The sequence below is a fragment of the Palaemon carinicauda genome, chromosome 44 (assembly GCF_036898095.1).
Source record: "Palaemon carinicauda isolate YSFRI2023 chromosome 44, ASM3689809v2, whole genome shotgun sequence".
NCBI lineage: Eukaryota > Metazoa > Arthropoda > Malacostraca > Decapoda > Palaemonidae > Palaemon > Palaemon carinicauda.
Genome location: NC_090768.1, coordinates 2397667 through 2420569, shown reverse-complemented (window position 1 = coordinate 2420569; position 22903 = coordinate 2397667). Strand labels below are relative to the sequence as shown.

Sequence of the window (22903 nt, the reverse complement as noted above, 5' to 3'; positions counted from 1 at the left end):
GGATAGAAATCAGCTTTATTTATGTCCGATGTTAAATTGTTAAAAAGTGCCAGTGTCAGTGAAAAAAGTGCGAAAAATGTGTTCAGTGTTGCGGAGGGTTCGTCTGTTAGTACTTGCCGTTCGCCTAGTCCTAGACCTCTTTCAAGCTCCCCAACCCCTGGGAGAAGGAATGTCAAAAGACCAAAGGGAACGATTGGTTTTAAACAAAGAACAGACGTTTCCCTCACGAGTTGCGGTTGACGTTCCTCGTAACGATCACCCTTATCTTGAGAAAGGTGAGACTAAGTTCTCCTCATCCGAAGACGTTAACGTCAGTAAAAAATCCTGGCACCAGGTTTCCAAACCTCTCAAGAGGAAATTGGTTCCTTCAGAACAAAATTTACATCCTGGCTGCAGTCATTGGAGCAGTCCAGAACGTCTACCTTCATCGGAGGAAGGTTCGCTTGCCAAACGTTCCTTTATAACGTCTGGTTTTGTTGCCCCGGAGACCCCTGCTCAGGGTCATGGTTCTTTAGTTTCGTCTGGACGTTCCAGATGTGACGTGAGTGCTGCTCCCGGTATCCTCACTGACGTTTCGGATCGAACATTGCCGAAGTCACGTTCTGATCCTCGTGTGCACGATCCTAATGCTGTAGGACATGCAGTCAAAACTATCGACATTAATGCAGTCATACTGTCCAGCTCTTGAGCGAAAGGAACCTTTGCTTGCGGAACGTCACGGTGCTTTTAAGTGTGACTCTTACCAGACTCCTATTGCTCGACAAGCTGTCAAACGTGACGCCGATCAACAGCTTCTCTGTGACGCCGATCGACAACCTCACCGTGACGTCGAACGTCAGTCGATGCAGTTCCGACGTGACGTTGACCTTCAACCTCTACCTGTTCTTCATCGACAGGTTGTTGCTAGTTGTCAAGCTTTTCTATCTCAACTTATTATTGACTCACCACCTCGCAAAAACATTGAGCTTCTGGATGAAGTTTATTCTGAGGAGGAAGAGGATATATCCCCTTTCCCCAGCTGTATCTTTGGGTATCTTGTCTGAAGAAGAGGAACCTAGATCTGCCCAACAATCTTGGGATTTTTAGAAGATCATGGCTGTTTTTAAGGAAGTTTTTCCTTCGCATTTTGTTCCTGTTGCTCCACGCTCGCCTCCTTCAGAATTCACCTTAGGGTTGGCTCCCTCTTTTATTAAATTGGTGCTCTCTCGGTCTTCTAAGAGAGCTTTGCATTTGCTGAGAGAATGGTTGAAGACCAAAAGAAGTCTTGGCAAGTCATCTTTGCCTTCCCTCCAGCCATATTGAAGAACTTTGGAAGGCTTGGGAGAGAAGAAGAACAGACCAATGGTCTGTCCTCTTGTTGAAGGAGGGGTAAATATACTTTTTGTAAAGAAACCTCCTCTTGTCCAAAACCCGATAGATCTCTCTCCCAGATACCGAGAGGAAGCAAGAAGACAAGCTTTGCACCTACAGGTGTCCCTCTTGTTAGAGAAGGGAGCTGTGGTGAAGTATTTTAAACCATCAGTCTCTAGGCTTTTACAACCTCCTCTTCCTAGTTCCAAAGAACTCAGGAGGTTGGAGACTAGTGCTGGATGTGAGCGCACTCAATGTGTTTATCCTGAAAACGAAGTTCATTATGGAAGCTTCCAAGTCTGTGCTTGCAGCAGTAAGGGAAAGCGATTGGATGGTCTCACTCGATCTCCAGGGCGCATACTTCCATATCCCTATCACATCCAACCTTCCAACATTATCTAAGGTTTGTATATGGGAAGGAAGGGTTCCAATTTCGAGCTCTGTGCTTCGGTCTCGGCACTACTCCTCTTGTGTTCACGAAGCTCATGCCAAACGTGGCAAGCTTCCTGCACTCGACAGGTGTCAGAGCCACTCAGGGTGTCTTCCTTCATTCTCTGTCTGAAGGACCTCAGATGGACTTTGACCCTAGCGAAGGACTTAGGTCTCCTGGTAAACAAGGAGAAGTCTCAACTGACCCCATCTCAAACTATTCTCTATTTGGGGATGGAGATACGGAGTCCAGTTTTTCGGGCTTTTCCATCGCCATCAAGACTCAAGCAAGCTCTCTTAAAGATTCGTCTTTATCGGAAGAAGAGCAGTTGCTCTGTAAGGACGTGGATGAGTCTACTGGGAACACTCTCGTCTCTGGAGCAGTTTGTCTCCTTAGGAAGACTCAATCTTTGCCCTCTCCAGTTTCACCTCAACCACCATTAGGACAAGGAGAAGGGCTTAGAAGCAGTATCCATACCACTTCCAGAAACGATCATGACTTGCCTGAAATAGTGGGATGTCAATCTCAGACTTCAGGAAGGCCTCTCTCTTGCCCACAAGAACCCAGACCATGTTTTGTTCTCAGACGCGGGGTGGGGAGCAACACTAGGCAGTCTAGAGTGCTTGGGCCTTTGGACCAAGACCAGGTAAAGCTTCACATCAACCAGAAGGAGCTTCTAGCAGTTCTTTTGGCCCTGCAAAGTTTTGAAAGACTGATTCAAAACAAAGTGGTGCAGGTGAACGCAGACAACACCACAGCATTAGCCTACATCACCAAGCAAGGCAGGACCCACTTGCAGTCCCTTTACTTAACTGCAAAGGATCTCCTAGTTTGGATGAAGGAAAGAAACATCACCTTACTTACAAGGTCTATTCAGGGAGAAAGGAACGTGATGGCAAACTGCCTAAGCTGAAGAGGCCAAGTCATTCCCACGGAATGGACTCTTCATCAGGTGGTGTGCGAGAAACTATGGCGGATATGGGAACGTCCATCCATAGACCTGTTCACAACCTCAATAACGAAGAGGCTTCCTTCTTACTGCTCTCCAGTTCCAGATCCAGAGGCAGACCACGTCGATGTGTTCTTACTGGACTGGTCTCACCTGGAGGTGTATGTGTTTCCCCCATTCAAGATCATTTACAAAGTCCTACAGAAGTTCGACTCTCACAAAGGGACGAAGTTGATGTTGGTTGCTCCCCTCTGGCCATCAAGAGAATGGTTCACCGAGGTACATCAGTGGATGGTGGACTTTCCATGAAGCCTGCCATTGCGGTTGGATCTTCTCAAACAACCTCACATGAAAAGGTTCCATCAAAGCCTCCACACGCTTCGTCTAACTGCCTTCAGACTATCGAGAGACTCTCTAGAGCTCGAGGGTTTTCGAAGGAGGCAGTTAGAGCAATTGCCAGAGCAAGTAGATCCTCTACCATCAGGATCTACCAGTCTAAATAGGAGGTATTTCGAGATCGGTGCAAGGCCACCTCCATTTCCTCATCATATACCTCTATAGCTCAAATCGCTGACTTCCTGCTACACCTTAGGAATGTACGTAACTTTTCTGCCTCTACCATTAAAGGTTACAGGAGCATGTTAGCTACAGTGTTCAGACACAGGAACCTAGACCTCTCGAACAACAAAGACCTGCAAGATCTTCTCAAGTCTTTCGAAACTTCCAAGGAACATCAGGTTATGACACCAGCTTGGAACCTAGATGTTGTCCTTAAATTTCTTATGTCTGAGAAATTTGAACCGTTGCACTTAGCCTCTTTGAAAGATCTTACAATGAAGACACTTTTCTTAGTGAGTCTTGCTACTGCAAAAAGAGTTAGTGAGGTTCATGCCTTCATCAAGAACGTTGGTTTCTGTACTGGTAAGGCAGTATGATCTTTGCAACTTGGTTTCTTAGCCAAGAATGAGTGTCCTTTTCATCCATGGCCGAAATCTTTTGAGATTCCCAACCTATCAGATGTGGGTGGTAACGAGATAGAGAGAGTCCTTTGCCTTGTGAGAGCACTAAAATTTTATCTTGATAGAACCTAGAATTTACGAGGTAACTGAATCTTTATGGTGTTCAGTCAAAAAGCCTTCTTTACCGATGTCTAAGAATGCATTATCGTATTTTATCAGGCTATTAATTAGAGAGGCTCACGCTCACTGTGGTGAGACGGACCTTTGATTATTAAAAGTAGAGACTCATGAAGTCAGAGCTGTGGCAACGTCAGTGGCTTTTAAGCAAAATTGGTCACTACGAAGCATTATGGACACAACCTACTGGAGGAGTAAATCTGTGTTCGCTTCACATTATTTAAAGAATGTCCAGACTCTTTACGAGGACTGCTACACTTTAGGACCATTCGTAGCAGCGAGTGCAGTAGTGGGTGAAGGTTCAACCACTACATTCCCCAAATCCTAATACCTTTTTTCTTCTCTTGAAACTATTGTCTTTTTGGTTGTATGTGGAGACTGGGACAGTCTTCCGCAATCATTTGATTTTAGTGGGTGGTCAAACTTGTTTCTTGAGAGTGCCCAGATCAAGGGTATTGGTTGAGGTCCTGTCATATGGGTGGTTACCCCAGATATGACAGCTCCTAGAAGTCTTTCAGCACCCTGAGTGGATCGCTGGGCTTCATAAGGATAGTGGACTAATGAGGCAGAGATTCATTAAAGTCAGCTTCCTTATCAGGTACGAACCCTTAAGTTTGTTTTTTATCAAAACTCTTGAATTATATTCCTATGATGTTTACTGCTGGTCTCTTTACCCTCCATCAAGGGTCTCAATCAGCTATATATATATCCACCGGCTAAGTTCGATGTTTTAAAATGATATTTTCATATTGAAATAAATTTTTGAACATACTTACTCAGTGGATATATATAATTAAACTCCCTCCCTTCCGCCCCTCTAGAGACCCTATGGGCAGAGAATACCTGAGGAATGGTTACAGTATCCTGGTGAGTAGTGGCGCTAGTTGTATACACCCAGCTGCCCAATCTTCGATCGCCGCGAGTTTTGAATTTTCTGTCGGACGTCAGAGACGTTAGGTATATATATATCCACTGGGTAAGTATGTTCAAAAATTTATTTTATTATGAAAATATCATTTTTATGATAAAACAAAGTTTTATGAATACTTACCTGGCAGTTATATATATATTTTAAGTCCCACCCACCTCCCCTCAGGAGACAGGTCGGGCAAAGATGATCTGAGGAACAGAAAACGGGAATGATTCCAAGTACCACCCTGTAAGGGTTGTTAACCACCTAACCGCACAACCACCACACGGTGGTTGCCATGAGTTTTGAAAAATTCTGCCGGACGTCAGAGACTATAGCTATATATATATAACAGCCAGGTAAGTATTCATAAAACTTTGTTTTATCATAAAAATTCAATTTTTATGAAGTGTTATTGCCTACTTGGTAGAGACCAATCTCTGACTGAATTGTACACACTACCGTATATGTATTCCGATTTACTTGGTGTCGCTCATTGTTCCTTTGCTAATAAACTTATGTATGGGTGATTTTTGCATGGCTCTTTTACAATCAACTCTCATGCCTCTCACTTCCATTCTTCTCTTTGAGACATTTTGAAGACATTCAGGCTGGAATGCTTTTCTTCTAGAATTTTCTAGTGGAGGATGAGCTTTGAACATTTTTCACTCCTTCCTGGTTGAAATTTAAGCATTTCCACTCCGTACTACAAGAGGTATTGCTCCTACGAGTTGTCACAATTAAACCCGGGGTTAAATGCTGGTGACTGGGCAACCAGCTGTTGAGGCACCTCTTGGAAGGTGGTCTGTGTTTGAGCCACCACTTGGGGCACCGCAGTCATAGTAACTGTGGGATGTTGTTGAGCAGGCTGAGGGGGAAGTCTAGACTTCTTCGTCTTCCTTTTAGGTTGTGGACCCGCATCCGGGGAAGACTTCCTCTTTGAAGAGATGCCCCACTTCTGAAGAAGGTTCCTATTCTCCGTGATGGCTTTCTCGACTACCTCTTTGACTACTTCGTTCGGGAAGAGGTCTTTATCCCAGATGTTAGAAGATATCAGCTTCCTGGGTTCATGTTTCACTGTTGCAGCAGCGAACACGAACTCTCTACAGACTCTCCTAGCATTCGTGAAAGCATACAGGTCCTTTACTAGGGTGGCCATATGCATTTTTGCCAGGACCCTGAGTATGTCTGGGGTACTTCGTTGGCCTGCACACATCTCTATTCAGGTTTGTAGGGATAAAGATGCATCAAGTCTCTCCTTTGTCTCTTGTTCCTTGCTCAAGAGAAAGTCAGAAAGTTTTGGGAGATTCTCGCTAAACTGTCGTCCAGCGATGTCTGCGTCCAGTTTCCCTACTGAGAAGGTTAGGTGGACTTCCTTCCATTCCTTCTCTTGCATGGGCAAGGCTAATGACAGAGGCCTGCACTCCTCTAGTGCAGGGTATGGTTTGCCTGCCTCCACTGCCTTGGCAACAGATTTATATGCCTTCAACGTAAAGGGGAAGGCTATTGAAGCGGGAGCAAGAAAGGTAGGGTGTTTCTTGCTCAAGGCAGACACTTTCGAAACCGAATAGCCCGCCTTTCTCAGGCTACTTGACAAGAGAGCCTGTGCCTTATTGTGATAAAAAACCATGACCTCCTTCGGTTCCGTCTCCTCTTTTGGCATTGGTACATGTTTCAGTCGAATGAAGCAATCAGGGTAAGCGTTAAAGCTTGACCAAAACTGGATGTCGCCTAAGGGGACAGCTCCCATCTTCTCCGAGATGTAGAATTTGCCGTTCGTAATCGGCATAAACTCCGCATACCTCCAGGAATTGGTTTTGGAGCAGGTTGGGAGGTCTTGGACTCTGGGTCACTTGTAAGACCCTCGGGAGGCAATAGTGGAGCTTCATGGAGCTCTCTCTCGAATCTCACTTCCCTTGCTTCGCCTCATTTGCGAATGTTCTCCATTAAATCCTTAAGATGGGCCAGTGCCTGGCTCATGTTGTCCAATGGAGGGGTAGAAGGTGAAGACGTCAAGGGTAACGGCTCCGGTGACGGCACAGACGGAAGGAACTCCGACTCGACATCATCATCTTCTTCCAGAGGTAGAGTAGACTCCTCCTCGGGATCATCCTTTAATAGATCCTTTTCGGTGTCCCTAGACACTTCCGACATCCTTACCTCCTGGTGGATGTCCATACTTTGCAACGCCTCCCTGACATCCGTCTCGATGGCAATCTGGACGCAGGGAGGTCCGAGTCGTGCTTGGGGCACAACCACTTCACTACCCGCTTTCGGGAACAGCAAGCTACGCATCCTATCGTTAGGTAGGTTTGGTCCCGGAGAGTTCTTCTGGAACCCTCTTATCCACTTGCGCAGCTTTTTACGTGCCACATCCCTCGACTCCGTTGACTTGGGGTCTTCGAAACCTTCAGTCACCAAAGTCCGGCAGATATTGCAGACTTGGGGGTCCCAAAATTGCAGGGATTTTGGTAATGATAGTGCAGGGGGCATGAGACCTGCACGCTTTGTGACTGTAGAAGTTCCTACTCCTATGGTTGCAGAAGATCGCATTGCATTTCATCTGGGGTTCCCCCTGTAAGGAAAGGAAAATTAAATGAGTATGCAATTGTTTATCTCACATGATAAACAGATTTGCAAATATTAATATTTTAACCATTATAGCTTAGGATAGTAAGCTAGAAAGAAATTGGGAAAGACACATACTTGTGTATCTCTTCCAGCCAATTGCTGTGACCTCCCACCAATATTAAGGATATAGAGTTTCCTTTATCAGGGTAACTCAAAAGAGAAGGATTTTAACCTCTAGGGATAGAAAAGGTGTACACTGCCAGTGACCCTTCTTAATTATTTAATATTGTGGGGTAAGTATTAACTGATTTCTAATCAGAGTATTGAAGGAATTCTATTCTTTCAATATAGGATTGGTCTCAGCAAAAGACTGTATAAGGATACACAAGGTATGTTGGAAAATAACTACTGTATAATAAATACTATAGTTTGCTGTCTGCAGTATATACTATACTGCAAATATACTGGCTACTGTATAATCGTATACTGTAGTTCAGCCGGCATGGCCAGCACCTGGCGCCACAGTCCGGCCGGCATGTCGCCGGCTGGACTAGAAATTAGGAAAGACACATACTTGGGTATCCCTCCCAGCCAATATCTGTGACCTCGCCCCCCAATATTAAGACTATAGAGTTTCCTGATCAGGGAAAACTCAAAAGAGAAGGGTTCTAACCTCTAAGGATAGAAAAGTGTACTACCACTGACCCCTCTAAACTATTTAATATTGTAGGGTAAGTTATTAACTAATTTCTAATCAGAGTATTGAAGGAATTCTATTCTTTCAATATAGGATTGGTCTCAGGAAAAGACTGTGCAAGGATACACAAGATATGTTGGAAAATAACTACTGTATAATATATACAATATTTTTCTATTTGCAGTATATACTATACTGCAAATATACTGGCTACTGTATAATCATTTACTGTAGTTCAGCTGACATGTTGGCGGCAGGGCTAGCACCTGGCGGCACAATCTGGCTGGCATGGCGCCGGCTGGGTAGTACCTGGCGGTATTGGTCCTGTCGGCATGCCGCCGACCGAGTAAGTACCTGACGGCACCGGCCCAGCCGACATGCTGCCGGCTGGGTTAGTACCTAGCGACACTAACTGACGGAGAGAGAAAAAGCATGGAGTGAAGAGCTGCCTTATTAAAGTGTGTTTACAATAAATAAGGGTGTAAGTATATAACCTTACTGCGTTCCTCCAGAATGAGGGTTCAAATGGAAGGGGAGAATGCATCATTCAGGCTTCCATCCAGCCGCAAGATTCGTTGCCGGTATTGCCGGTTTCAGGAATGTGGATGGCAGTCCAAGGGAGGACTAAAGAACCTTCAGCAGCAGAAGGGTCTCCCACCGACAGCCATCATAGCCGGCACAACATTTCCGGAGCCTTGTGTCCATAAGGGAAAGACTGAGTGACTAAACAGCTGCTTATGTAGGAGCCTGGCCGGCACCGCAACCTACCCAGCAAGCGGCGAGATTGCAGGACAACGGCCACAGGATTGCGATGGCTAAGTCATCGTTGAAGGACAGAGAGGGGATGGGAAAAGGGTCCTGTATCAAGTGTAGAAGAAGGCGGCAGGATTACCGCCACTTCCACGCAAGAGTGAAACAATGTTTCAGTATCGGCGCCATCCTAGGCAGCAGAAGAATATCTATTCTTCAGCCTAGGGTATGCCGAATCTATCAAGTGTAGAAGGCAGCATGATTGCTGCCACTTCCACACAAGAGAGAAAAAATGTTTCAGAATCGACGACATCTTAGGCGGCAGAAGAATATTTATTCTCCAGCCTAGGACCTGCCGACACAGGACTAGTCTTCTAGACCGCAGGGGAGAAGGTGGCGGCATCATACTACCACTTTAGGTGCGACCTAGGGAGGCTTAGCCTCCTATGCCAGTTGCTGTAAGCCGGCAGGGGAGTGACTACTCGCCCTGCTGCTTTGCTGCCGGCAGAAAGACTGAATACTATGAGGTTCTGTCGAAACTAAAGCCGAGATCTCGCCAGCAAAGGTGGGAGACAGAAAACCCTAGCCTAGTCAAGCCAGAGTGAACTACTCTATGGCAAGACCAGATAGGGTTGCCGCCTACGGCGGCACTCAGAGGGAAGGAGGGATTACCCTTAAATGTCCACAGGAGGCAAGTATCGAGTTATATAATTCTAGGAGATTTACTATCTCCTGTTGAATTGATAAAACAAAACATGAGGGTAAACAGGGATAATGTCAGAAAGTATACTACAGCGCATAGGCTAGGTAGCCTAGTGCGAGACGAGATCTCGGTTACCTAAATCGCCAAAACTCTAACGTATACGATCGACAAAAGGAAGAGGAAATTATGCATAAAATATATATCTTTACTTGTATAATTGTGCCTAAAAAGCTTCCATAATTTATTAATGCTATTACATCCAGGAAAGTCGTTCTGCTAACTAAAAAACACATGCATAACGAATGACAGCGCCCATTGCGCCTTCGGTGACAGGCCTAGCTCCTTAACACAATAAATTACTCTAATTTTACTGTGAAGCAGGAGCCAAAAATATACCCTGTAAAGAATCAATACTCAACTTTCCAGAGGCAAAAGAAGCTGGAAATTGTATAATAAATCCTCACAAAAGCGATCAAAAACGTTAAATGAACAGGGAACACCACCGTGCAAAATCGCTACAAAAATAGGAATAAGCGCCATCTTGGATACAGCGCCATCTAGATACTAGTAGTAGTATGGGAGGAAGGGTAACCGTGATAACGGCTCCCCTTCTATTTTTGCCACTCTTCCCCCTCGGAACGAAAACGCTATTCGTGGTGAAGATTGCTATATGTCGTATCAAGATATACGTCCCCTGATATGCGATATCCTTGAGAGAAATTTTAAGGATATTCGCAAAAGGAGTTAGAATTCTGGAGACCTAAAGGTTAATTCTTTGGGAATATCACTGTAGCCAAATATCTCTTGGAAAGCTACCTATAGGAACTTTCCATCAGGACGACATGGCTTGAGCCCAAAAAGTTATCCTATAAATTTGAGAGAGGTGTAGATGTAGATATAATTTTTTTTAACTAGATAGTAATTATGTGATTAGTAGTAAATTATGTAGGATCATATTTACTATCTTCAAATCTTTTTATATACAAACAGTTAGTGATTATGTGATTAGTAGCAATTTCTTCAAGAATTGTGTATTTGTTTAGGAAAGTGCCTTCAACTATGTTGTAATTGTCTGGGGTCAATTGTCCTAGAATCCCCTTTAACACCATATACAGTGTCTCATCTAAGCCACACTCCAAGTGGTACCCCTCCATGGTTTATTAGTTCTTAAATGTCATTCATCGCAAAGTAGCATTGTTGAGGCTGGGCTTAGCCTTAGGTTATGGCTCTTTTTGGCTCCAGAAACATAGAATGCCTAGAATACTGCTAAGGAATACTTTTTATTGTTGCCTAAAGTTGCTGTGAGTAGTACCGCCACACACTGGTTTTTCCCGGGAACATTAATGTCTTGGTGAACCCCTAACCAGACACTGAAGTAAACTTAATAAAAAATTTTCTAAGTGGCTATCTTGTCCGTTTATACTCACTGTATGCATTTGTTACACAGGATTACTGCATTCGTTTCTCTAAGCATTTGCAATGCTTGGTTTTTCAGTGGGTATGGTTTTGCTGGTCAACTTGTATACTTTTTGTTCAAAATTAGTCAATATGAAAGAACACACAGGTCAGAGAATTGTTCTTATTTTGTATTATATCCTTTCGTGAAAGATTTCATCAAAATAAAAATAAATATAAGAAAAAATAATTCTTACTATGTGATTTCTGTTAGTATTTTTTTTTTTTTTAGAGTATTTGAGAAAGAGTTATAACTCTTCTTTTGATTCCCTTTGCCATGAAACTTATCATTTTCATGTAATTAAACCTTGTGGATATTTATTCTAGAGAGAGAGGAAAGAGAGTATTACAACACTTTGTTTACTGCTGTGATTTATTTATATTTTTTTTTTTTACTTTTATGGAGTTTATTTTACTATTTTTGTAAACGAAAGAATGCTATTGTTACTGTTATAAGATCGAACTGTTTACTATGGCTAGTATTCAAAAGAGTTGAATTAAAGCCTTTAGTTAAAATTCTGAGCTCCCATAGGGCTGGAATTGATTAAAGAAGAGAAATACACAACCTAATTAACTCTATTCATAAAATTTTTTCCCTTCAATAAGGCAGAATATTACTGTATTCAATATGATTAAGATTGATGAATTATATACTGTTGGTACTGCAATTATGTCCTCGTTTTAAATATATGCATTGTATCAAGGGATACAGAATACTTGTTGCTTGCAAAAACATTCTCAGAGCACGTCAAATATTCATTAGACTGAAATTTTTTTTATGTTCTAATGTATATTGCATTCTTTTCAGTCAGTTTTTCATTAGAAACCTTAACACTGCAGGCTATTTATTCATAATGTTTTTCATGCATCAGTTTTGGGTGAAAAACCGGCAGAAAAAGGTGAGATACAAAATACTTTCCCCTTTAGTGAAACAAGTATTTCTTTACCTTTTTTATGGAAAGCATCATGCACAATGTAGCTTTAGATATTTGTATACACAGTGCACAGGTGTCACCATGTATGGTCTATTTTCAGAATGTAGAATTCTCTCCCATGAAAATTACCATGTAGATTTTTATACCTATTCTCAATGGGGCATCTTTACTCTACAGAAGCCCCATGATTTACCCGCCACACGAGAACATTTTCTTTGTTGATCTTTGTATTGTTAATTTTAATGAGCAGTAATGTAGTGGTATGTGTACAGTTTTTCTTTTTCAAATCTTTAGAAAGTGTGAAGATTAATGTTAAAAAGATATACTGTGAGAATTTTTTAAGTATTAATAATTTCTGAATTTTTAAATTTTCATTTGAAATTTTCCATGTACTGTACTGTTTATTGCTCAGGATTACAATCGTAATAGAAATAACCCACTTCCTGAAATATGACAAAACTCCGCTTAAAAGACAATCTTTTTCTACCGCCCCGGGTATGCCCCATACCCAAAAACAAAAGAATACTTTTATTGTCTTAAGCAAAAGTCAGGTTTTGTACCAAAAGTGCATGAAGCAAAACACTAGAAACAAAGTACAAAACAAAGAATGAATATCATAAACTTGATGAAAGTTGATTTCTTTATCCTTAAAGAAAGATAACAATTATTATGGATATTCATTCCAATCCCAAAGAGGGAGATGTAAAGGCAGTGATAACCTCCATATACTTCACTTAATGCAAGGTATAAATTTGAATTCACTGGAGTACAGTATGTTTTAGACAACCTAGTTTACCATATCCTCAGTGAATATTTTCTTTCCTCTGCACACTGTAAAGGATTGATTTGAATATTTTTTATAAATGTAGTCAGTCAGATTTATCACTTACTTGTTAGCTTAGTCTACCTTGTTTTAGTAAGTTACAAAGTTCCATTTTTGATTGAATATGAAATATTTTGGTCTTTCCAAGAGGCTATTAAACAAACTTCAATGTGTTATCACCCTTGGAATCGCAACCTATTAAGAGATATTAAACTATGATATAGAAATAAATATCATGGATAATATGATTGTTTAATGCTGCCTTAGATGTGGTAGGTGTATTTTTCCCGTGTATGTTCAACCTCTTCATACTTGAATTAAGTATCATCTCATTATAAGACTATTTTTTCTTTTATTACTAGCAATAATTTAGATTTTTTATGGAATTTTCCAGTCTCTTTGCAGGTCAAATTCCCAAATTTTAAGGATGTACCAGAGTTTTTTTTTATGACTTGAGAGTACCAGTTTGATTTACTCTTGTAATTTTCTAGTTTTAGATTTAGCATACAGCCATGATGATATTCTAAACTTTTTTTTCAGAAACTACTGGTAGTCTTTTGCAGTGTATTTAATTTTCCGAAGGTTTTAATTTTTGTTTACTGTACTAAAATCTCAGTTTATTTTTTCTTCATGTTTAGGCAATACTGTACTGGACATTACTTTATTGTAAAGTAATTAAATTTGTTTATACAAGGGGTCTTATGTTTACTTTAGGAAGTACAGCAGTTCTATGACTATTACCCTGATCAGTTTTAACACAATTGTATAAAAACTTGAATTTCACATCAACTCTATGGAGATTCTTTTGGGTATGTTAACCTTATAAGCAGTGGTGGCTTGTGGCTAAAATTAGTGATGGTGTTGCTCCAGAAAATTTTTAGCCATTGTTTTAATGTGTAAAAGGAAAAAGAGAGGCATGAGAAAATTCATTCAGAAAGTTGATAGAATCTTAAAAGAAAAAATCATAATGTTTTTAATTACTATAACCTAAACTGTGATAGTTCAAGCTTGATCCATTCAGTTAAAAGTGAAATTCATTCTTCGTGTTTTAATTTGCATGAAAAGATCAATTATATTCTTTTTGATCTCTGGATGATAACTGAAGAATTTTTTCTTCATTGAAAACGATACAAGTGCATTTAGTCTCCAAATTCAAAGCGCTTTTGTTCCTACACTAAATACAAACCCTCATTCTTTACAATAGGAGATATTCTAGCGTGAGCTGGAAAATACAGCAGAAAACCTTAACAAGGTCGTTAATGACTGGGCCGGTAGTTATCCCCCTGTTGGGGGTGGGGGACTGCCAGCCGGCAGCTACTGAGTACCTCCAATCGAATTCTAGCCGTCGCAGTGGTAACACCGCTGCTCCCGCTTTTGTTTGACTGGCAGACTAGCCTTTCTTTAATTGTGTTTTTTTTTTTTCATTAACTTTTTCTTTTACTCTTTAAATAGATGTGATGTCCTCTAATATGAGAAAGTGTCCCGGGATTCCCCCGAAAACTTGTGGCACATTTATGTCACCACCGGAGGTAGATCCTCATTCCCTATGCCCTTCATGCAGAGGTCATAGGTTTACTGAAGGCTCCCCCTGCCAAGTATGTAAGGAATGGTCGCCTACGCAGTGGGATAAGTTCATGTAAAGGAAGAAGAAGAAATCCAAGAAGGATTCGTTACCTCCAGGTTCGCCGTCGAAAGGTAAGGAGTCTCGGGCCTCTTCTTCGACCTCTCGATCTCTCCCTTTAGACTCTTCCTTGCCTCCTTCCTCCGGGGGGAAGTCAAGGAAGAGCAGCACCATTGACTTAACACCCATTCCCCCGGGGCAGGCGAATAGTTTCTTCAGTCATCGGAAATAATTATATTACCGCTTCTATTCCAGATAACGTGCGAGCGGTATGGCCTGCCCTTGGAATTCCTGGTTCTCCTTCGGTGGAAGTGTGGAACCAGTTCCTCGCAGGCACAGTTTTACCTCAGGTCCCTTCTATTTTGGAACCCTCTGGAGTTCCGGACCTCTCCGATATCCCGTCAGCTCAATCGGCGCCCGCTGAAGTGTCAGCGGAGGTAATAACGTCAGCCCCTGCGGAGCCTACTTTGCCCCTCGCTTGCATTACTACAAAACAATGTCGCAAGCGGGATCATCGCGATACCTCCTCCTCCTCCTCCTCCTCCTCAGAGGATAGGAGAGAGAGAGAGAAGAGGAAAAGGAGAGCTTGCTCTCCTTCGCTAAGACGTTCTCGTCGGAGAGAGAGGCGACATAGGAAGAGACGTCATCGTTCTCGTTTTTCCTCGCCTTCTATCTCTTCACGAAATGTCTCGCTGAGAAGCGATAAGTGCTGTCATCACAAACATAAGAGGAATACTTCCTCGCGCTATCGCTCTGATTCGTGATCGTCTTCCTCTCTTCTTCACGAGAGAGTTCTCTCAAGCACAATAAGCGCTTCCGTTGGGGCGAGGTTAAATCTGATCGTGCCCAAAGCGCAACCAAGGAAAGAGAACACTCTGAGCGCAATTCCTCTCCTTCACATTTCTTCGCGAGGAGCTCAGTTCGCGCTGGGGAAGGGAGAGAGAACACTTCTTCTTGCCGTCGCTTAGTATCATCAGAGAGAGAGCGCTCCCATAGGTCAAACTTCCGAGCGCGCAAATCTCCGGACATATCCGCGCGAGGTCATTCATCGCGCCCTCGCGTTTTAGACAGAACAACACCCATTCCCGTACTTTCTAATGAATTACGAAATATGGGCTTTGCGAGAACTTCGGAAGAAGATGCAGGGGTTCAGCCCTTCTCTTCGGCTGAGAACAGAGGAGAAAGGCCAGACCGCCGATCAACGCATTCTCTTATTGAGACAGTACCGTTAATTCTGTCGCCTTCGCCTAAACCTTCAACTTCCAGGCAGGATCTTGCGCGCGCGGTGCCATAAACCAGCGCTCAGCCTTCCTCTGGATTGTCGGCAATGGAGTATGTTACCTCGCTGTTACCTTCAGACATTCGGGCTTCAACCGCCCTCCCTCACGAGGAATTAGCGCGACCTGAGGATTCCTCGGAGGAACAACCATCAAAAGATTTAGAGTGCGCCTATCTGAGGACTCTAAGAACGATTTGTAATATCTCAGGTCTCGGAGATTTACACCTGTCGCCTCGTCATACTGACGCTCCAGCTTTAGACAGACTATGTTGTCCTCCACCAAACCCTAAGACCAGAATCGAACTTCCCTGGTCTATTCACACTGCAGGCTGTCTGAGGAAGGTCTCGCAGGTGGTCTCGGGGAAAACGAGTTCCTTGAAGTCTCAAGGATCCCATGAACTGCTGCAGTTTCCTTTTTCGAGGCAAAGGCGCTTTTACAAGGTCAGAGATGCCAACTCTTCACCTCTGACACTAGATCCCCTCACAGCTAGGCTTACACCTGGCTGCTCTGCAGAGAGACTCTCTTCCCTTCCAGTCTCCTTTACCGCAGCAGAAGCCTCGACAATGGAAGCAGCATCAATGTCTCTTCTAGAGGCACTTTCCTGGTTTGACACATGGTCTGGCACAGTGGGCTACCTTGCAAGTCACGAGGACCTTTCAAACCATAATTCCATGCAGTCCCTGCAGGAAGTCCTGGCTGCTGGGGCCAAGACAATGGACTTTCTAACTACGCCTGCAACGATGAGGGGCAACTGGATTCTCAAAAGGAGGGAATCGGTAGTCTCCAGACTGCATAGGAGCATCGGTAAATCTGAGAAATCTGATTTGAGGAACTCTGATCTTCTACAACCTCTCCTCTTCTCTAGACAAGAAGTCTCCTCTACCTTAGAGACTTGGAGGAAGGAGACGCAGGACACTTCAATGCAAAAGGCTGCTTCTTTTCGTCCAATGCAACAGAAGCCAATTCCACAACCCAAGGCAACAATCGCAACTCCACTGCCAGCCAAGAGCCTCAGCCGCCCCTCGTTTACACCCAAACCTATGGGCAGAGGATAGTCGGCTCCTCCTAAGGCTAAAGGCAGAGGGAGGAACCCTAGACAGAAATAGGGTCTCGACTCCCCCCTCACAATGCGTAGGGGGGTGCCTGCAGGGGAGTTGGAGGAGGTGGAAAGCTATGGGGGCCATGCAATGGACCATAAGGGTGCTTCGTTGGGGATACCGCATTCCCTTCATAGACTCTCCTCCTCCTCTAATTCCTCCCCCGATCTCGTCCACCCAGGTCCCTCGGGATCCCGGGAAGCAGCAAGCCCTAGCTCGGGAGATACAGAGAATGCTTCTAAAAGACGCCATTCAAGAGGTCTCCGACTCTTCCCCGGGGTTTTTCAGTCGCCTCTTTCTGGTAGAGAAAGCCTCGGGAGGTTGGAGACCAGTGATAGATCTTTCGACTCTGAACCAGTTAGTGAAGCAGACTCCATTCAAAATGGAGACAGCGGCCTCCGTGACCCAAGCAGTACGTCCAGGAGACTTCATGGCATCTGTAGACTTGAGAGATGCTTATTTCCAAGTGCCAATCCATCACACATCTCGGAAATTCCTACGCTTCCTGGCTTAGGGTCGAATCTTCGAGTTCAAAGTCCTGTGCTTTGGCCTCTCGACCGCCCCACAAGTCTTTACGAAGATCTTCGAACTCGTATCTTCGTGGGCGTACAAACATGGAATTCGTCTACTAAGATATCTGGACGATTGGCTACTCCTGGCCTCGTCCATGGAGCTAGCTCTGGATCATCTGAGAAGACTTCTGAATCTTTGCAAGGATCTGGGGATCCTTGTAAATGCAGAGAAGTCTTGCTTAACTCCGACCCAAGTCTTGAACTATCTGGGTATGTCCATCAACACCCAGGCAGGGAGAGTGTTTCCATCGGAAGACAGGCTTCGGAGACTGGATCAGTCCATCGCCCATCTCTTGTCTCCACTACCACCTTCAGCCAAGTCGTGGCAGTGTCTTCTGGGCCATCTTGCCTCCCTGGAAAAACTGGTTCCAGGCGGGAGATTGAGAATGAGAAGTCTCCAATGGCATCTGAAGACCCATTGGTCTCAAAAGTCAGATCCCCCATTCTTGGCAGTGGAGGTTCCAAGTCTGGTGCTACAAGATCTTCATTGGTGGTCGACCAGAGAGAACACCCAAAAAGGCATTCCCCTCCAGAACGCGAATCCGAAGTTAAAACTCTTTTCGGACGCGTCGCTACGGGGATGGGGTTCCCACCTAGGCCCCAAATTAGAATCAGGAGTTTGGTCTCTGATAGAGAGTTCTCTCCATATAAACCACCTAGAATTATTAGCTGCCTGGAAAAGTGTAAAATTCTTTGTAGAAGATCTACGCGGACGAGAGGTGGTTCTGATGAGCGACAACTCCACAGCCGTCTCGTACATCAACAAGCAAGGGGGTACTCCGGCAAGAGACCTCTGTCTGTTAGCAGTCCAGATCTGCCAGTGGGCAGAAAGCCACAACATTTCTCTTTCAGCCAGGTTTATTCCGGGCCGGAGAAACATCGTGGTGGATCAGCTGAGCAGGCATCACCAAGTGCTGAGTGGAGAATGGTCTTTGGATCCTCGAGTAGCAAAGACAGTAATAGCTTTGTTGGGTTTCCCCACAATAGATCTGTTCGCCACCTCTCTGAATGCGAAACTTCCCCGCTACGGGTCCCCAGTTCCAGACCATCAGGCAGCGATCCAGGACGCCCTCCAACACTCCTGGGGCAACCTGAACGCTTATGCCTTCCCTTCCTTTTGCCTGCTCAGAAAGGTGATCAACAAACTCAGGATCTCACGGGACTGCAAGCTAACTCTACTAGCTCCAGCTTGGCCAAGCAGAGAGTGGTACGCAGATCTCCTTTCCCTGCTGGTTCAAGTGCCGAGGTTCCTGCCTCCAGAACCCCGTCTGTTGACGCAGCCACACTGGTATCCCCCACGGGAGAATCCACTTCCTGAAACTTCATGCCTGGAGGCTGTCCAGTCTCTCCTCAGAAGCAGAGGCTTTTCAGGAAAGGTGGCTGAACACATGTCCAGGCACCTGCGCCAATCTTCCACAAACCTCTACCAAGCAAAATGGAGAGTGTTTGCTGCTTGGTGTAGAGGGCGAGGCGTGTCTCCACTCGATCCCTCTCTTCCTTTAGTGGCAGACTTCCTAGTTTACCTCAGGGAGGAGAAACTCCTTTCAGTCTCGGCAATTAAGGGCTATCGTTCAGCCTTAAGCCTCATCTGCATACTGAGAGGAGTTGAACTTTCCACCTCAGAAGATATCACCTTGTTGATTCGAGGTTTTGAGAGATCTTGCCCCCCAGTGGAGATTAAACCACCACCTTGGGACGTGTCCCTTGCCTTACGCTCCTTAAAGGGACCTCCATATGAGCCCTTAAATAGGGCCTCTGATTTCTTCCTTACCCTTAAGACCATCTTTCTTGTAGCTCTGGCCTCGGCAAAAAGGGTCGGGGGAACTTCACGGTCTATCCTACGAAGTCACCCATACTAGAGGATGGGGGGAAGTGTCTCTCAACTTCGTGCCAAGCTTTGTGACCAAAACCCAGAATCCTTCATCTGCCGATGAGAGGTTTAGAGAATTTCAATTTTCCAGCCTCAATAGGGCGACTCAGGATACTGACCAATTGCTACTGTGCCCGGTCAGGGTGCTAAGGAAATACCTGAAGCGCACCAGACCTTTCAGACCACGCCTCCGTCATCTCTTCCTCAGTACCAACAAGGTTAAGAAGAGAATCTCTCGCAACACCATCTCTTTCTGGCTCGAAAGTTATTGCGAGAGCCATTCACAGAGACCCTGAGGCAGCTCAACCCAAAGCCCATCAAGTTAGGGGAGTGGCTGCCTCGCTGGCGTTTAAGAAGAATTTTTCAGTCTCCCAAGTCTTAAGAGCTGGAGTCTGGAAGCGCCAATCTACATTCACCTCTCACTATTTATCAGATGTGACACCTAGGTCTCTAAACCCCTTTTCTATAGGACCTATTGTGGCAGGTCAGCAGGTGCTGTAACTACCTTTACGCCCTTTCAGGGGACAGTAGCCATTGTTCGAGGATTCTGAGTTACACTAGGTTTTAGAAGAACATCCATCTATCTTCTGCTCTTTCTTCTTCTTCCTCCCATCTGGGTATCCTAGTCTGTGACCAGTTTCGGCTGGACTCATCAATGGAAATAAGGTATGAAACTCATCTGACTCCTATCACAGGGTATAAGTTATACTCGTAGTCATGAGGGTTCCCCTTTTCAAGGTCAGGGGAACCCTTTGTATGAAAGGGTCCTGGTTTTGTTTCTGACCCTCTTCATGCTGAAACTTTGGTTTCTACGTATTTACAAACCTTCAGTCATGCTGGATTTGGGGATCTACAAAGAAAGTTAATGGGAGATTGTTCATTAATAGAGTCTAGTCCGAGGACTTCTCTAGGAATAGAGAACCCTTTGTCCACCCTGACCTCAAGACTAAGTCTCCTATAGTAAAGAATGAGGATTTGTATTTAGTGTAGGAACAAATGACAAACTTATAACAGAGTTTGTATTTTTCCTAACATACAAATCCGAATTCTTTACTCAAATCTTCCCTCCGTCACTACCCCCTAATATAGTCCTAGCTAGAATCCGATTGTAGGTACTCAGTAGCTGCCGGCTGGCAATTCCCCACCCCCAACAGGGGGATAACTACCGGCCCGGTCGTTGACGACCTTGTTAAGGTTTTCTGCCGTATTTTCCAGCTCGCGCTAGAATATCTCCTATAGTAAAGAATTCGAGTTTGTATGTTAGAAAAAATAAAAACTCTGTTATAAGTTTGTCATATTTGGAAAGTTTTCATTGTTTTCAGTTTTGAAAAGCAGCATTCTGCCTCTGATGTAGTCATGAGAATTGTCAAGATATCCAAAAAAAAATTGTAAAAGAAACAAAAAAATTTATTAAAATAGAATAGTTGGAAGTAGGATAATGATTTAATTCTACATTTTATCACATTCAATCGTATGACACATGGATTTCTAGCACAACACCCTTGGAGTAACAAAATTACCTTTTACCCACACGCTAAGGTTTGTACTACGTGAGCAACAATGCTCTCCCTCCCTCTCAGCCTGTGTCTCAACCTCGAGTTCAGCTTCCTGTGAATACGCTCAACAGCCAAACAACACCCAGCTGGAGCTGTGATGTGCACAGTTCCATACAAAGATTCTATTATTTTTTTATGAACTGAAGGATGGCTACTGACATTAAGCTTAAGGATTATATATTGTAAAATTATAAAGAAATGATTTAAGAAAAACAATCATTATATTGAATATTACCTTTAATATCAAATAAAATAGCGGGTGCTGCAGTTCTACAGCGCCTATACATGAGCCGCCACTGCTTATAAGCTTTGTGATTGTATAATGCTGCTTTGTTGATTGTCACATTTCACACACCACAGTCATCAGAGATTCTTTTCAGCCTTTCATCCTTGTCCTGTTGAAGTTTTAAAACTTGACCCTCATCTATTTTACTAATCTGTTTTGTGTCTCATTCTAAGAATGAAATTTATCATCATCTAAGAAAACAAACCCTTGAATAGGATTTTTCACATTTTCCTTATCAATTATTGCAATGGCCCATGTAGATTCGAGCCAGTTTTCTTTGATTTTTAATCCATAACACAAAGTGAAAATATCCTTTCATATCCATTGTACTAAGCACAAGATGCTCTTGTTTCAGCTTTAACACATTCAATTTATTTGCCAGAATTGTTGATAATAGAGAGCTTTTGGAGCATAGTACAGATTTTTTCTTTTGTTCATGTAATCTGCTGTTAAAAATGGAAAACTTGTAATGTATATTCATTTACCAGTTTTGCGGGTTGAACATATCATAAAAGACAAGACTTATAGGGACTAATAATTTTATGTTCTCATTGCTATCAAGTGTGTTGAATCGTTTTTTAGAATTATATATCTTTCTTTCCAGAACGTGAACTACATGACTTCCTAATATATGCTAAAGGTCGCCCTGGAATGATTAAAGGAATATCTTTAGATGAGCCAGATTCATCAGAGGTCATGGTACCTATCACATCGCTCACACGCCCTACAACTCTTGATTTTGATGTTAGAACGCAGTTCATTTATTATGCCGATATTCAAAGGTATTTCTGAAGGTAGTCATGTTATTAGTTTTAAAAGATTTTCGTTGTTTACCATGGAAATACAATGAGTATTTGAATTCCATTATTAGATACTTATTCAGTTCTCAGATTTTTTCTTTTAAGATAAATTGAAATAAAACATGACTGTTTATCCTTAAAAGTCTTTATTTCTTCTTTTTTCTTTTTTAAACACAAATATTCTTCTAAAGTAAGGCAAGTTCAGTGCATGTATATGAAGTTATTCACATTTTGAATATTCTAGCTTTCTCTGAATGTGCCAGGAAATAGAATTAATAGAAGTCCACAGAAAAATTGTAATAAATGTTGAAGATCAAGTAGGAAGAAATAACTCTGGCACATTTTTTATGGCTCTAGTTAAATTCCTCCATTTGTGGACCTTGCACTGTCCCTACCGCTTTTGATTAAGGTTGTATAAGTTTTAAGAAATGTGTAAGAGTAATCCTTAGACTTTAGTGGTTAAATAATCTTGAGCCATTTCTTTCCTGACCTGCATTTCATTCAATGTACATGAGAATGATGCTATCCTTCTATTAAAGTTGGAATAGAAAATACTCAGTTGCTATCTTCATTTTTCAAATATGTGTAAAAAACTTTCTTCCAATCTTTTTATTGTTTTCCAACTGATATTTTTTCGAAAAAAAAGAAAAAAAAAAAAACATGCAATACAGTTCCTATTCCAAATTGCAGTAATAATGCTGATTTGAACAATATACAGTAAAATTCTCCTCTCTTACAATTTACTGTAGTATAATGTCTTTTTTGGGCTCAAGCCATGACGTCCTGATGGAAGGTTCCTTCGGTAGCTTCCTTGGGTATATTTAACTACAAGGATATTCCCAGAGAATTAAACCACAGGTTATCACAGAATTCTAACTTCTGGTGCGAGTACCCTAAAGGTTTCCCTCTAGGATATCGTATATCAACAGGGGACGTATGTATTAACACGCCACATAGCTATCTGCACCCCATATAGAGTTAACACTTCGATATGGAAAGGTGGAGAATAACTGGGGAGCCGTTCCACAGTTACACTCATCCGTGGCTGCTTTTGGTACTCGAAACGTAAACAAACGGGCGCCATTGCTAAATGACGTCACGTCCATCCTCAT

General features: G+C 43.0%; 1 protein-coding gene across 3 annotated transcripts in view; it reads left to right on the top strand.

Annotated features, from left to right (window-relative positions):
- The window catches only part of LRP1 (LDL receptor protein 1), a 1015507-nt gene that overhangs the window by 216258 nt on the left and 776346 nt on the right, over positions 1-22903 (top strand). For all 3 annotated transcript variants that reach the window (XM_068367027.1, XM_068367026.1, XM_068367028.1), the window contains one exon: positions 21596-21773. In XM_068367027.1, the coding sequence (XP_068223128.1) occupies positions 21596-21773 (178 nt within the window). The remainder of the gene's footprint in view (positions 1-21595; positions 21774-22903) is intronic.